We start from the raw sequence: 17,565 nt of genomic DNA on the forward strand, positions 1-17,565 counted from the left end.
CTAAGGCCTCCCAAGGGCCCTTGTGAGTGGGGATGGATTATTCGCTACAGCCACTTCATGAACACTCTGTTTTGTAGGCAGGGAGGTCAAAGTCGTTTATCAAACAGCCCTGAATGCGACTGGATCAGTGGTGAGGGGTTTATGAAAATTTATAAATGCTGAGATGGCCTCAGAGGATGAACAATTTCCTTCCCTGTGTTAAGACTTGCATAATCATGAATTAACATATTCACACTCACACATCCACTTTACCATTTATGGCTAAAAAAAATGCATAGGTGAAGCATGGCTTCAGTTCAGTTTCTACACGTTATCATCATTTAATATAGGATGTGCTTAATTTAACCGACTGTCTTGCTGTTGCATCATCACACACTTTCAAGCTATAATTGCTAGGTTTGTAACTTTAAGTGAAAATAAATATATCACTGTTCATCGCAGACTGATGACAGCACAAGCTTGACTTCTACTGAGGATGCAAGGGACATGTCCTCACCACTTTCTAATACGCATGGTTTTGTCCTTACCACTTTTAGTATATTAAAAGTCTTCTATAGAATTCCCTTCGGTGTTTGTAAACAAAAAGAGATATGAGCGCAACCTGATTGCAAAAAGACGTGACTGGACTAGCAACCTGACACTACTTGTTTATAATCTGCCGGAAGAACCTGAAAAGAATTTTATTTACGAATCGGTTTGGTATGAGCTAAAATGTTATCCACGTATTATTATGGATTAACACTGAAAGACAACTCTAGAAGATCCTCACAGATATCTCACAGAAACTCCGAGTGTTTATACTGTAGAGAAGCTGAAGGTGTACATGGCTCTTGATGCTTACAGCTTTGTAGTTCATGGGAACGTTCAAGACATAATGGGTTTGTTGCACTGAAAGCCGAGCTACTGCCCAAGCCGATGCCATAAACTTATTTTTTAGCTGAACAAAGTTTTAGCTAGCTAATTATAGGCACCTCCTCAGATATCTAGTGTTAGATAGCTAGTTTCTTGGCGAGCTACGTACATTTGTTAAAGCAATAAAAATTAGGCACGGTAGCTAACTAGCAAGCTAAGCCTGTTACATTTTTAGTTTACTGATATGATAGTTAGCTACTTCTTTGAGATGAACTGCGCGCTGCAAAGGGACTAACTTCCTGTAACCACAACGTAACCGTCTTCTGTTGGTTTGGAAAGGTGTCCGATTCAGTAGTATGCATGTGTTTATGTACAGCACAACATGACATTTCAGAAAACATTTTTTTTTAATTATAAAAATCACTACAGACACCTGCTATGTTTATGCAATCAGGAGGCTCGTCTGACGTCAGAGTGACGTGTCTCACTCAGGGGTCTAGAACAGCTCATTGCAGATACTGATCCAAATGCTAAATATATCACTTTAGGTTTACAGTCTCCGAGTCATGTCTGTAATAAAAAACATGTCCTCCTTGATGAAAGTCTCACATCCTGGTGGCTATAAATTAAGCTTCTGTGAAGTTTCTCTTCCTGTGAAGCCGGATAGTTGTGTCACTCACAGTGATATGATCTCCTTAATGATACATTTATACATTACAAAAAAATACATTTATTTATAGAATGTAGCAAGAATGTTTGTGTCATGATGTCATGATTATGTTTAAAGTGAGGCTTTATACTGGCTGTAGGGGTCATTGTAGTGTTTAGGTTAATCAGTCTACAGGATGGTTTTTGTTATTACAAGCTCTAAGAACAATGGCTCTTATTCGTCATGTATGTTTGTTAAAAAAAAGCATACGAATTTCCATCAACAGTTTTCTTATTCATCAATTTCAGCTTTGCCATAGCTGTATGATCAAACTTGCGTGTATTTGCCTGAAATATTTCTTATTGATTTACAGTTAAATAAATAAAATCAATATCAATAGCATCAACCATAGCAAGTATAGTAAGTAGAGCAGTAAAAGTAGTAACAATCAAAAGAGCAAATAAAGTTAATATGATTTTTATACAATTTGTCAGATTCTCAGTAGAAGGAAAAGATTAGAAAACCTGTTTAGCTCTAATTCTGCACATTTTGGTCATGTCCTAACCAACATAGCAGATAACCTTTGTAGTAGATTCTGATCTCGTGTCAGTGACCTTTTCTTTCTGGAATGTAACAAACCCGAAAACTGAAGTAAAATAAGCTCAAAATATTAGCTGGCTAGTTGCTTGATATAGACAACAATTCCCTGATTTGAGAAAGACAGATAACTGAGATAGATAGCTTACTCAGTTACACTGGACAGACAGTTTGCCAGAAAGTTCCACAGTGATGAGACCAATTATGAATTCAAATGATGTAGCTGAGTTTGAGAAACTGTAGAAGTTCAGGAGTTGTTCTGGAACTTTCTTTTTGTGGTGTGTGAAAAATGACTTACTCAATGACAATGAATTACCAGTTAATCTGGTTCAAATCCCACTAATGACAATGATACAGATACAGATAATGACATACCACAGTACAACCCCCATATCCGCTGTTTCAGTTACCACAGTTTCACTTAACTGTGGTTGACTGCGGTCCGTAAAAATTAAATCGAAAATTCCACAAATACAGTAAACATTCTTAATTTAAATTGGGTGCTATCCTGAGTAACATGATGAAATCTCGGGCGGTAATGCTCGGGACATTAATCATCCCTTTGTCTGGAGCGTGCATGCTGTATATGCTACCCAGCTGTAATGTATATATATAATGTATATAGCGTTCGCTACTATCTGCGGTTTCAGACATCCGCTGGGGGGCTTGGAACCTACCCCTGTGGACCCCTACAGGGGACCTACTGTATTATACCTTTAAAATAGAGACTAGGTGGAAAAAGGTTGGTGTACTCCATTATGGGAAAGACATTAATCATTCCTGAGGCATTACTGACAATGGTGGTCATAAAAAAGAATAATTCAGTGAATAATCACAGATGTTACCTGGATTATAACCACATTCATCTACACTTGCAGTCAAATTCAGTCAGATAAACTCTCAACATAACTGTACTGGTCATTACATCGGCTTATTACATTTCATCTTCCAGTGTTGTTCCTTGTTATTAGTTGTTTATAAATGTCATGTAACGGAGGTGAAGATGGACGCAAGTGCAGATTTTTATTGAAAAAAAAAAAAAAGCAAAACAAACAACAAAAACTGTGAAAACAAGAATCATAAACATAAACAATGGACACTAGGCAAAACAGACTATGGGAGAGGCTGTGGCACTCACGACAAAACTCGAACAAGAAGACAACAAACACTTGACAATAAGACGTAGGAAAAAAAGGAACTTGTATAGTGGTGCTAATTACAGTGAAATGAGTCACAGGTGAGGCTGATTGAGACACGTGACATGCTGGGGCTGCTGGGAAATGTAGTCCAGCTCCAATTTTGGTATAACTATGACAGTAAATAGTCGCTGCATTAAAAATCGTGACTTTTCAGGCATTTTTATCTCACCAAAGGCACCAAAACCAGCATTCAGGGATCATGTGTGTCATGTGGATGCATTTACACTTATGTTTTTTATGTGAATAACCTCCATCTGGATACAATCCTGATACTGAAGAAACAACCGAGTGTAAACAAGGTGCTTTACATTCATCAACCCTGAATGACCCCGAGACATATGAGAAAACAGTCGGGCATGTTATGGAAAATTTGTTAAAGATTTTTAAGGTCAAACTGCCAAATTTAAATCCATGTACTCACCTTCTTCTTGGCAGAATGCTGCAGAAGCTCGGCGATCTGCACCTTGTCCTGCTGCAGCCTCCTCTTCATCAGCTTGGAGCAGTTCACATTGACCGCCTCTAGGATGTGGGAGGTGTTATAATCCACGAAGGGCCTGCTGTCAATCAGAAGCACTCGGTCCAGTCCACCCTCCAGCAGGGCCACGAGGCCTTCTGGCCCAATGAGTCTGACTGAGGCCAGAGCTCCTGTCCCATCATGCTCTACCATATCCATGACCTCTCTATCCATCTGTCTGACTGTTACCTCCTCTCTTCCTGTGGTGCGATGACGTGGCCCGCAAGGGCCTTCAGTAGAAGAACGACCCCATTGTGGTGGCTGCCGATGATGTCACTCTTTTAGTGTTTGGCTGGTGAGTTTGAAAAAAAAAAAACGAACGAGTGAAAAAGTGAAAGCAAGAAATAGAAAGAAAAAGAGGAGGGAAAAATGGGAGGGAGGGAAAGTGAGCAGGTCTTCTTTATGTACTAACAACAGAATAAAAAAAAACAAAAAACAGACTGTCCACTCTGTGCACTATGTGTATGTGTGCATGTCTGAGAGAGTATGGATGTGGTAATGGGGTGTGTGTTTGCCAAGCAGTAAGATCACTTCGGCCCAATTCCAGCAGACTCGGCTGTGTTTTTGGGGGTTTGCCGGGGAAGGAAAAGAGGAGGGTGGCTTTTTTCACACCATTGCACGGACAACACAAAAGAGGGCTTTTCTCCTGGGCCACAGTGCCATTACATCATCTCCTCGCTTCTCGTCTTCATGCTCAAGTGGTTATTAGGCTGCGGAGAGAAAAGCAACATAGCGCATGTTAATTTGGACTGTTCTGTACAAGACACCCAAGATGGACTGTGTCATGGAAATAATGGCCTGACATTCATTTGGATAGTTTATAATGGATGACTGCATGCTTCACAAAGCTTTGTAGCATTCTATTTTCCAGATGCAGAGAAATTTGAAATCAGCGCATGTTTTGAGCTGTGTGGGTAAAAGCCAGATGTGTGAAATGTATGATTTGGGAAACGCCAACTTCCTAGTAATGATGTAGGTGGCATCGAGTCAGTTCGGTATTGTGGAAACTCCCTCGTTGCTGTAAAAACCCTCTCTTCTCCTTGGTGCAGACGTGATAAAAATTCCCCCAGCAATGAGTTCCCCCTTCCAGCAAGGCCCACACACAAGGACAATAAAACAAATTGTGCACTAAGCCCGTTCAATAGCATGCGCCAAGACAAACTATCAAACCAGAGGAGCACTGGTTTGGTGTGTTTCCAAACACTTGAATAAAATCTCGTCAGGCAAAGACTACTTGTTTAGTCTGGGAGCCTCTTGGTCTCTGAATCTTGAAGACCAAAAACTCAGCAATGCTAATAATCAGCACTGAAGCTTCTCATATTTCTAGTGGAAATTAAAGTGTGTATGTTATAGAAGAGACTGAAAAGACTATTGCGGTTGTGTGTGTGTTTGTGTGTGTGTGTGGGTGTGTGTAGCTAAGTTGATAAGATATTATTATTCTTACGTAACATTTTGTCTAATTGCAAATATTTGAGCTGATCTTGATGAATCATTTCTTTATATGAATCCACATTAATGTTATTGTGAGTCATTGATATAATCAAAGGGCTGTGTCATCTCCTTTTATTACTTTTCTCAGTAACAGACAATTTGCAGCTGTTTTGTAATCTAACACATTATTTATCACAGTAAAATAAATACCCTTTGTGTTTTTAAAGAAATACATTTTGAATTTCCCTACACCTTAAATGTTCATAAATGGCTGTTCTTCATAAGATGTGTGTGTATTTTTACAGTGCTATTAAGGTTATATTACAGTATAAAATATGGTAAAATATGGTTATATTATAGTATAAATATGGTATAAAATCTACAAAAAGCAATTGTTCAGGTCGGAAAATTTTGCATTTGTTTGCAAAGTTCACAACTGTTCAGGTCCACACTTAATCGTCAGAAAAAATTACATAATTAAGATCTTATAAATGATTCATGTTTGTAGGCTGTGACTGATGATGCATGAAAATGCCGTGGGAGTACAATGTGCGTGGGTAGTCACCCGTGTTTCAGTTCTCTCCATTATTTTAGTTTAATCATTATTATTATTACATGTAGGCGTAATCTAACTATGTCACATAACCACTTTACTTTCACAATAACACTATGCTACAGGCCAAATGGAGCGAATATAAATAAGTGGTAGAAGTCTATAAAGAAAATAAAATCTACATTTATTATTCATAACCAGTGGAAGGGTTAAGTGAAATACAGTCACTGGATCCCTACAGTTACACTTCGATGGGCTAAAAATACACCAGCATTTCCAATAAAAAAGGTTTTGTGTTTCATCAGGTCAAACCTTAGCACCCCAAGACAAAAATAACAAGTCACTAAGGCAGATTTTCCCATGAACCCCAACGGTCCCATGATCAAGTGACTCTGAGGATGCTTCTATTTCCTGTTGTTTTCCAGAACACCTACGCTCTCACTCTATTTTATCTCAGTGTATACATGTATATGGATAAAAACTCACTTTGTGATGCATGACATTGCTGTTACTGCAAAAAGAAGATAAAAGTACCATCATAAACCTCAGTTTACAGATTACCCAGGAAAGGAAGGCCTGCATGCTATATATACTGCATATATCACTGTCAGCTACCTCGATAAAAAGTTATATATAAGCTCTAAGTAATAGCCATCCATGAGTCTAAGTGAACGCAAATGGTCAGTATCTCAAGTAGATTAAATGGATGGCTCAGTGTAGATCAATGTACAGCCAAATGTGGAGGTCTATTTGGTCACATATACATAGGTGGGGACTTCGACTAAAAGTTGTAACTCGTAATTTTCAGACGTCTGACTAAATGCTTCCTCAAGTCCTACTTAGGAACTCGGGACAGTGATGGCTGCTCACAGCACGAACAGTAAACAAAGTAGCACCTCTTAACTTTAAATGAGATACTGTATATACAAGTAGTTACTTGTAATGATGTACAAGGAAATGGCATGATTCCCACTTCCGAGGTACGATGAATGCAGCATTATGTCTGTCGGGGTTTCAGGCCACCAGACCAGTGATTTTGTGTTAGAATAATTATAGTTACAATTATTGTGTTAACATTCTACAACAAAACATCTTCAACCAGACATGATCCTGTGACAGTCTATGAGCAGAAATTTGAAAACATACAGTTGCTGCCTTCATGGGTCTCAGATAAGCCAGATGCTTGCCTTCAGCTAGGTTGTAGCTGGATACACACCGATCAGCCATAACATTAAAACTACCTGCCTAATATTGTGTAGGCCCCCCTTGTGCCGCCAAAACAGCTCTGACCCATCGAGGCATGGTCTCCACTAGACCTCTGAAGGTGTGCTGTGGTATCTAGCACCAAGACGTTAGCAGCAGATCCTTTAAGTCCTGTAAGTTGCGAGGTGGGGCCTCCATGGATCAGACTTGTTTGTCCAGTACATCCCACAGATGCTCGATCGGACTGAGATCTGGAGAATCTGGAGGCCAAGTCAACACTATGAACTCTTTGTCATGTTCCTCAAACCATTCTTGAACAATTTTTGCAGTGTGGCAGGGCGCATTATCGTGCCGAAAGAGGCCACTGCCATTAGGGAATACTGGTGCCATGAAGGGATGTACTTGGTCTGCAACAATATTTAGGTTCTTGGTAAGTGTCAAAATAATATCCACATGAATGCCAGGACCCAAAGTTTCCCAGCAGAACATCGCCCACTGCCTCTGCTGGCTTGCCTTCTTCCCATAGTGCATCCTGGTGCCATCTCTTCCCCAGGTAAGCGACGTACACGCACCCAGCTGTCCACATGATGTGAAAGAAAATGTGATTCATCAGACCAGGCCACCTTCTTCCATTGCTCCATGGTCCAGTTCTGATGCTCATGTGCCCACTGTAGGTGCTTTTGGCGATGGACAGGGGTCAGCATGGGCACTCTGACCGGACTGCAGCTACACAGCCCCAAACACAGCAAGCTGTGATGCACCTTCCTATCATAGCCAGCATTAACAGTAGCTCTTCTGTGGGATCAGACCTGACAGGCTAACCTTCGCTCCACGGGTGTATCAATGACCCTGTCACCAGTTCTCCTTCCTTCGACCACTTTTGGTAGGTACTAACCACTGCATACCGGGAACACCCCACAAGACCTGCTGTTTTGGAGATGCTCTGACCCAGTCATCTAGCCATCACAATTTGGCCCTTGTCAAAGTTGCTCAGATCCTTACGTTTGCCCATTTTTCCTGCTTCCAACACATCAACTTTGAGAACTGACTGTTCACTTGCTGCCTAATATATCCCACTCCTTGACAGGTGGCTTCCTAACAAGATAATCAATGTTATTCACTTCACCTGTCAGTGGTTTTAATGTTATGGCTGATCAGTGTACATGTTAGCTACAATTAATGTTATGTATGAAACTGAGATAGATTCAAGAAAATATATGGTATAAGAAGAATAAAACATTTCGGGATGAGCTGTTATAGGAAATTAATCCACTTTGTTGTGGTAACGTATCACAGCACTACATTGTTAATTATTTTACTACATCAGCATGTAAAGCTTTTTATTCTTTACTTATTACACAATCCCACTATAAGGCCTGTGACAAACAGGGAAGTAGGCTACACGCCCTTGTTCTTCTGAACTTTGTGCCTTTCCACTGGGCGTCTTGGCAGAGGCTCTGCTTGCTCTCAAGGAGGAAGTTGCCCTCCTAATTTGGAATCACTGACCTTCCTTTACTTGTTGACAAAGGCAGAAATGAATGAGAAATATTGCTTGACTAAAAAGTGACACGTTTCCACTTATCAAGGGTCAAGTCTGGGCGGTGGAGAGAGTAACCACGAGTGTCTTCGATTAAAAAAAAAATTTAATTAAAACCTGATCAACAAACATCGACATGAAACAAGACTTTATGCATGGATGCCAATCAATGTACTAAGGCCAAGGAGATACACTATATGGCCAAAGGATTGTGGACACCTGACCATCACACCCATATGTGCTTATAGAACATCCCATTCCACATTTAGTCCCTCTCTTTGCTGTTATAATAACCTCCATTCTTCTGGGAAGGCTTTCCACTAGATTTTGGAGCATGGCTGTTGGGATTTGTGATCATTCAGCTACAAGAGCATTAGTGAGGTCAGACACTGATGTTGGGTGAGGAGGTCTGGGGTGCAGTCAGTGTTCCAGTTCATCCCAAAGGTGTTCAGTGGGGTTGAGGTCAGGGCTCTGTGCAGGAGAGACTCAGGTTCTTCCACACCAACCTTAACACACCATGTCTTCATGGAGCTCGCTTTGTGCACAGGGGCATTGTCATGTTGGAACTGCTAAAAAATGGAAGCCTCCATTTCCCTGGTCACCTCTCTTGAGCAGTTCATCTCTGAGGATAGATGCGGCTTTACAGGAAGAATGCAAAGTAGCCCCATTCCACTTCTGCCTATCTATATACTGGTATACAGTTGAACTCGCAATCTTCCAATTATAATAATAGCCTCTAACATTTAACCTCTAACATTATAAATGTTTTTGGTGGTAATTTGAGAAATTGATCCAAGCACATGTTTTATGTTGAAAAGATGATTGTACTTAAAAATTGTAAATGGGGAAAAATAGGAAACAATGTAAATAACACAACAGCAACAACCTCCCACTTTTAAGAGGGGGAATTCTTCTATTCCTTAGTATGTAACAGTGGAAAATCACGTCTGACATGCTACAATTTCCTCACAGCGTGATTCCTGACCACAACAAACAGATTTCAAAGGCATGGACTCGACATGCGCCAGATCGTAATAACATCCCCTACAGATCTGCAGCAGCTGGCTTTTTTTTTTTTAAGCATGGCATTACAGCTTCTGCTCAGCGTCAACTGCCAAGTGTTTGCATATAACCTAATAATCCTGTTCCCTCGTCTAGTAAGATCTTTTAGGACAACAACCTGTATTTAGCCCACCTGGTTTTTAAGGTAGATTAAAAAAAAACAGTATGACAAAACACCCAAAACCCAAACTAAAATGTTATAAGCAGAGATGCCAAATTTTCTGACATAAATTAGAAAAATGTCAGCTTTTGACAGATTAAATACAATGCATCAAATATAATACAAAATAAACTGTAATTGGAAAATGGAATTTGAAATGATGTTTAAACGAATTGGTGTTCCCAGATTAGGGGGGATTCACTGTGATTGATCCACATTTAATCACTTTCAGCCAAAAAAGTTTTCTTTAACTGGTAGACATAATTTGTCAGAGGTACATTACAGCACTACAGAGAACTACAGCAGGTTTTAAACTACACGATTTGAACTACAAACAGTGCACATAATATGGCAACCCTGAATGTCGTGTGGGAAAGTCAAGACCTTATCAACATCCTCTGCAATTTTACACGTGCATAAACATTTTCCGGGGGTGGTTGATGACAAATGTTCCATCTTCATGTATGTTTTTGTGGTGATGGATTGGCGCGTTATGCTACTTACGTCACAAAAGTATAGAAAATGGATACAAATACTAAGAGCGGAATAAAACATGACAGGGTGGTGCGATCTGTTAGCACTACAGAGTTATTACTGTCCTAGAACAGCATGTTGCAAAGTGTTTTATTCTGTTTACACAGTGATTACACTTTTTTATTTATTTATAACCGAACGACACATCATGATTTTTATTAGTTTACAATTCTATTTAATGTTTTGGAACACCTGCAAAACAAGTCACTTACGTTATAGCTATAAACAGCTCTTCCCTCTCTTGTGTTCTTTTTCTCTTTCTTGAATAAGACAAAATTTAGTCATGTTATTGTCCCTGTTGTACAAAACTTAGCGCTGACAATGGAGACTCCTTCCATTTGTTTCATTTAAATTACATAAGCTTCCAACATACAGGTCCCTGTGAATTAGTTGTTACCACAGAAACAATAATATATTAGAACGAGCGCCTTGTTGTTTGCAAGGCACTACTATCACTGCTAAAGAAAATTAATCGACACCTTCCGACCTACCAGAATCAAGAACTTCACTGTGGTATACGCGTCTTTAATAAATTACACAAACACGTGGTGACCTCGGCAGACTATACAGAGAGGCTGACAACTTGGTATCAGTGAATTCAGGTTCAGGTGAGACTTCAATAATGAAGCCGACCAATAAAGGCTAACGACTGACAAGAGAGTCGACTTTGGAACATGGTGTGTCATACGTGTTGTTATAAATACCCGCAATGGCAGATGGCCCAAATGTCAGGCACAGAAATAACAAATGACATTCATTTGCATTCTGTTTTCTTAGAGCACGTAGAGCCACGTTTTTTTTTTCTTCCAAATTGTAAAAATATGATAAACAACATGACATAGCAATGAAGGCAATCACTGTTTTTCTGGTTTAAGATCATCATTGTTTTTGTGTTTGTGGTTTGAGATCAGCGATGTCTTTTTACGATTGTGGAAAAAAATTTTCAGGGCCAATAAAATGTAAAAATATAATAAAAATGTTTGAATCTCTCTGGCTCGAAATACACACTTCAACTACGCAACAATTAAATATGAACAGAAATCAGTTATCCAGAGGGTAAAAAAAAACAAACAAAAAAAAAAGACATAAATAAGATCAATCTAAACATGCCCAAAGAAACACAACAGGTTCATGTAACCACACAGCTCTATCACGCGGTGATTTTCCACTACCTGGCACGCAAATGTACACTGATTCTGACCTTCTGTCACATCCGAAACAATCTTACTTCTCATCATTTCTCATCAGAGACGGATCACTACAGATCACTATCAAAATGAAAAGATACTGCTGGACAGGTTACACGCAGGATCACTATTATAAAGATAAGGGACAAAGACAAAGACGTTTCTTACACATTCAGCTCCGAGATGGACAGAGAGGTGGTGGAGTTTCAGCGAGCAGCCCTGCACTGCCTGTCCCCTGGAAGCCCACTTCCACTTTTACAACTGCTAATTCAGGACACGTCACTGGACACCTGGCTCCGAGTGCCTCAGCCTTATATATATATATATATATATATATATGTAAACAATCTTGGTGAAATAAAAGGTGTGTTTTTGTGAGGGGTTTAATTTGGGATATGCTCTTTCACTGCTGTCACACCCATGAAGAATATTAAAGAGCCTCGACTTCCTTTCCCTAACTCGCCTGTTTGTGTTTGTGTGTGTGTGTGTGTGTGTGTGTGTGTGTGTGTAAGTAAGAAGGAAGCTCTGATCAAAACATTCCTGTCATTATCTAACCAGTCGACTCTCTTACATTTGACTAGTTCCCTTCCTCCATTAAAGTAAAATTGTACTGTTTATGCTGTAAAGAGTGGAAAGTGGTTGTAAAATGTGGCTGACGTTGGCCTGAGGTGAGCGTAATGCTTGCGCTAAAAGAAAATAATGTACTGTTTTAGTTTTCTAATGGGGTTCTAAATGAGAGTTTTGTAAAAATGGAAATCCTCCATTGTAGGGTTCAGTATTAAACTTCAGAACTGTCAAATGGATCACATCTTGACTGAAACATTCAGTGCTAAAGTTCCACTTTAAATGTTGACTGATGAAAACTTCAGAATTTCAGACGAAAAATCTACCAGACAGTGAGGAAAAATGAATTTAACCACAAAAACCCTACCGTGGGTGCACGAGCATGTGCAAAGCAACTGTAAGATAAAAGCGAGGCCTGCTACTAAATAATAAGAAGCCGTACCATTTCTTTAGTGGTAAAAGATCCGATTTAGCAAGCTAATATGTCTGTATGTTGATTGATCTAAAGCAAATACTTGTATATACAGTATAACCCATTTAAATGTAAGAAGTGCTACTTTGTTTACTATTTATGTTAATGCTGTGAGTAGCCATTTTGATTTGATATCACTTGCTGAACTCGGGGTTAAGGAGACCGTCCCGAATTCCTGAGTTGTAGGGGGTATGAGCTTTGACCTTTATACACTCGCATTCTCTGCCATAATCACTAAAACATATCACTATATGCAAATGCTGTGCTACTAAATGTAGTACATACTATGAACTACTATAATTACGACATGGCTAATAGAAGCAGTTGTTGAACTGTCACTGGAGTCTGACATATAAAGATTTTTAAATAATAGCATGGTTGAATTCTTGAATCTGATTGGTCAGAAGGAGTGGATTAATTTTATGTAACGGCATGGCTTGGAAAGTAGCTCCAGCTGTAACATAAACAATAGGTTTTTATTAATGCTGTTAGATGAAAATAATCACTTCAGGGTGGTAACGGTCCTGGACTGGACTCTTTTTGTATAATAACACAGCCCATTGTGTGTTAATCCATACTTTAAAAAAGGTTTTGTTATTTAAGAAATAAAAATGTAGAATTGTTGATATGTTGAAGCTTTCTGTTATGAGACATTTGTTTAACATATGTGGAAGGAGTCTCCAGGGTCAGCATTTTGTAGCAGTCAGAGGTAAAGCTGCTCCTTTAAGTTTTCTGCCACTGGAAAAGGACAGAGGATGCTGCACTTTGTCTTTTATTTCTAACAAGCTGCACTTTTTGTCTTATTAACTTCAGGAGAAAGTGAAGGAATGACTGTTTAGAGCTGCTATAACATAAGTGATAACAGGAACTAACTTGCCTCATGGACATTCCACAATATTAAATGTAATTATAAATGGATCAAAAGCATGAAATATTGTTCTTTAATTAATAAAAAATTGCCCTGTCATATTTTATTCCTTTCTTGTCTTGTAATCTCAGTATAAAGTGCTTGGATTCTGACAGTAAGCTTACTTTAGCAAATATTAATCTAAAAAAAATTTTTTGCAATTGATTAATTATACTATAATGAGATTATAACCATTTCATTAACCCATTAATTAACCCATTCCATTTGTAACATGCTTGCTTTTGCACATTTATAATTATATCATAAATACTGATCATATAAATTCACTGTGTTTGCCAACACCAGTCTCAGACATTGCTAATCTTGAAAACAACCTGCTACTGCATATTATTAATCATTATTAATAGTGAATAACTGCACTGACAGGATTAACTTTTATTACGCATTAAAAATGACACAGTAAGTCAGTAAGTGTGTTTCCTAGTGCTGTAACTACATTGTTAACAACACGTCTCACTGAAATGTGTAGGTTCAGTTGTCGTTTTTTTTCCAACTGTCCTGTAATGTTTTATCACTGGCAATGATGAAGGTGATGAAAACGATGACTACTGGTCTGAGGGCACATTGAGCCAGTGAGCTGGAGGCTGCATATGAACCCGAAGGCTCAACATCTGTTTCTCAGACACTGGACGATGAGATGATGTCATGGGCATTTTACATAACCGACAACTGTACTGCTGACTTTCACAACTCCTCGCTTTATCTTCTTAGTGCATTGACTGGACAAAGATAATGTGAGACTGCGACATCACATCAATGTTATTATTGCATCAGTGCATCAAGAGATATCTGTATGACTATCCAGTAGTTTGTTAGCAAGGTTCAGCTCACCCATACTCTCTCACTCCTGTCAATCACAGTGACACTAGCCAATCATGAGGATCTATGAGCTCATGTATTCGGAAGAAGGGAGATAGCACTTTCCTCTGTTTATATCAGTGAGCTGCAGTTTGAAAAGATGGCTGGCTTCACATTTCTTGGAAGAAGCATGCATCAGCTTTCACCTTCCCCAATTCGTAAGTGTCATATGATAGGGGAGAGCTGGGTAGTGGGCAGGAACTGATGGCCAAATTGTGAGAAATGTGAAATAATAATACATAGGCTATTAGTTTAATGTAACTATAAATGTATCTATAACTGTTGTCTAGTATTGTAAGTGTTCTCACTTGGACAGCCTAAGGATTGCACTTTCTGAAAACTATACTCAAGTCTCATTTATTATACAGTGATTATACTATTACATATAGTTCCAGTCTACTAATCTGATTGGTTGAAAGGTATGCCAAGAGTGCTTATATTTCCTATAACCACACTTGGACGTTTCACTGTGTGTCACTCTGCTTGTCTGTGTTCACCATGGAAAATTCCACTTCCTAGTTAAAACAGTTACTACAGTGGTGTTAGTGACATCATCAGTGGACAACCAATTGGTAAACGATACTTTTCATGAATATAACTTTTCACTTAAAACATAATAGCTTGTCAGATGAAGATGAAAAGGAAGAAGGGATGCCAATTTTAGCAGAAGTACCTTTAAGAGGAATGTACAAATCAATGTGAGTGGGGTTTAAAGTGAGTGTGGCTTCTTCAGGATCTATTTCCACTAGTGGAGCAAAAATGATTGCCATATTGTGTCCGAAATGTCAGTTACTCTATATTAAATTCTTGTTTATAGTACTGTTGTATATAAGTAATATCATACTTGCAATTGTGTGGTTATACTGAATATCGGCACGGCTGTGATTAGCTACGACACTCAGCCTGTGGGCTTGTGCCTGTGGGCTTGTGCCTGCGGCGAATCACAGCAGTGCCGATATTCAGTATAACTGCACTCTTGCTCATGCGATATTGATTAATTAACTTCACCTGGATATTATAGACTTAAAGCTAAAGCTCTACTAAAATAAAAAAAATGACCCTGATGCTTATACTTATGATCTTTCCAACACACTTAGCACAGCTGTATACAGCTGTAGCAGAGAAATGATTTATAATCACACTATCCGGTGTCACCCAGAGGAGGATAGTTTTTCTTTTGAGTCTGATTCTTCTCAAGGCTTCTTCCGCGTGTTGTCTCAGGGAGTTTTTCCTTGCCACTTGCTCATAAGAGATAAATCTAGATCTAGATTTCTACTTGGATTTCTGTAAAGTGGCTTTGTGACAATGTCCATTGTTAAACTTGCTATATAAATAAAACTGAACTGAATTGAACTGAAGCATTATCGCGGTATACCACCAAAACCATGTGTGCATTTACATTTGTATATTTTTTCTATTTTGTTCAGTACATCTTATACATTAAGATATGTCCTGTATTGGTCAGTGGACCCACCATAAGAATTTCAATATAGAGATTTCCAAGTGTCAGCTGTGCAAATAAAAGACTTTGTTTTCGATTTCGTTATACCATCCTACTCTGTAGGACTGATAAATAAATGGGTTTCCTTTGGCATAAATAACCAGAAGCTTCACTTCCTCACATACAGGATATTAAGAAGAAGTGTTCACATCTGTTATTAACCAGTCATAGGTTTTATAACTAAAAAACAAACAAACAATAACCAAATAGGTCTTCTTTACATTAACAAACGGTAGCTTTGAGTTAACAACACTAGCACAGTTGAGCAAAACATACACACACTTAGCCTGGGGTTAAGCTACGTATCTAATGAGACACAGTCTGTGTGAAAACAAAACTACTTTTAGTAAGTAGAGGTGTAAGAAAGAAAGCTGGCTCCTTTTAAGTGTAGCGACACTTTAAGGTTCTTGTGACAGTGTAGCGACAATGAGAGGTTACACAAGTGGAGTACAAATATATTGTATTTAGAGACATCTCTAATTTAATCAGGAGGTTGATACAACCTGACATTTTAACCTGCTTTATTTTGCGGTAGAAACTCATTGGCCTGGCATAAGGACTGGAACACGGTGTAACTTTGGCCTCCACACACACACACACACACACAGAGACAGACACACACATACAGATACACACACACATACAGAGACAGACACACACACACACACAAACACACAGAGACACATACAGAGACACAGAGAGAGACAGAGACACAAACACACATACAGAGACACAGATAGAGACAGAGACAAACACACAAACACACAGAAAGAGACAGACACACACAGAGACTCAGAGAGAGACAGACACACACAGAGACACAGACACAGAGAGAGACAGACACACACAGAGACACAGACACACAGAGAGAGACAGACGCACACAGAGACACAGAGAGAGAGAGACAGGCACACACACAGACAGATACACAAACACACACACACAGAGACACAGAGAGAGACAGACAGACACACACACACACACAGAGAGAGAGAGAGAGACACACACACTCACTCACAGAAACAGAGAGAGACAGACACACACTCAGGCTGTGCGCGCGCGCGTTACAGGCCCTCTGGCGATATAAAGGCGAGTTTGTCATTACCGAAATGTCGCCAACTTACCGTTAAAGAGAACAAGTGAAAAGAGAGCACATTTCAGAAACCACGTCCTTTCCCCTCCTAACCTCCAGTCTCACTTATCTTCTCCGACACCGAAAATAAGTGTCTGATAGAACCAAATCAAAAATACCCCGCTTAAAAAGAAGTTGAATAAAGTTTCACTGGTCACTGAACTCCGTCTCAGGGATGAGGTCATGGTGATAAAAATAAAGCGATGGCGTCATTTGAAACCAGTCCCACTCCGAGCGAGGCGGCCTTAAAGAGGCCACACCGAGCATGCACTTCCTCAAAGTCCACTTCCCCCCGGCTTTCACCTCAAAAACTGCCTGCAATGTCGCCGCCGACTCAATAAAGCGACTCGTTTACTGAGACATGGCTAAAGTAGTCGACAAAACCGCTGTCCTGTGTTTCAGCTCCACTTTCAGGCCCTATCGGCTGCCGCGGATTTGAAGGAAGGGGGCGGAGCTTAGTGACACACTGTAGCCAGGCACTAATGATTATTATCCAGTCACAAACTAAAGACTGCTGTAACATCAGTCACTACTCCTGCTGCTATTCCTGCTACCCCTACTACTCCTAATAATAATAATAATAATAATAATGTTATTATGTAAGCATTAACACACTCCAGACTGTGCGGTTA

The 17,565-nt window shown here is 39.4% G+C and overlaps 1 protein-coding gene across 3 annotated transcripts in view; it reads right to left on the reverse strand.

The window, feature by feature from the left end:
- dusp16 (dual specificity phosphatase 16) overlaps positions 1 to 17,354 on the reverse strand; it is a 31,761-nt gene extending 14,407 nt beyond the window's left edge. The window contains exons 1-2 of one of the 3 annotated variants that reach the window (XM_053241675.1): positions 16,926 to 17,354; positions 3,719 to 4,103 (exon numbers count right to left, since the gene is read on the reverse strand). In XM_053241675.1, the coding sequence (XP_053097650.1) occupies positions 3,719 to 3,985 (267 nt within the window). In that variant the 5' untranslated portion in view covers positions 3,986 to 4,103; positions 16,926 to 17,354. Of the gene's footprint in view, positions 1 to 3,718; positions 4,522 to 11,646; positions 11,801 to 16,925 lie in introns of those variants that run through there. The other 2 variants (XM_026922860.3, XM_026922859.3) reach the window with 2 other exon arrangements.
- Between the last annotated feature and the right edge of the window lie 211 nt (positions 17,355 to 17,565).

The sequence above is a fragment of the Pangasianodon hypophthalmus genome, chromosome 18, assembly GCF_027358585.1.
Source record: "Pangasianodon hypophthalmus isolate fPanHyp1 chromosome 18, fPanHyp1.pri, whole genome shotgun sequence".
Taxonomy (NCBI): Eukaryota; Metazoa; Chordata; class Actinopteri; order Siluriformes; family Pangasiidae; genus Pangasianodon; species Pangasianodon hypophthalmus.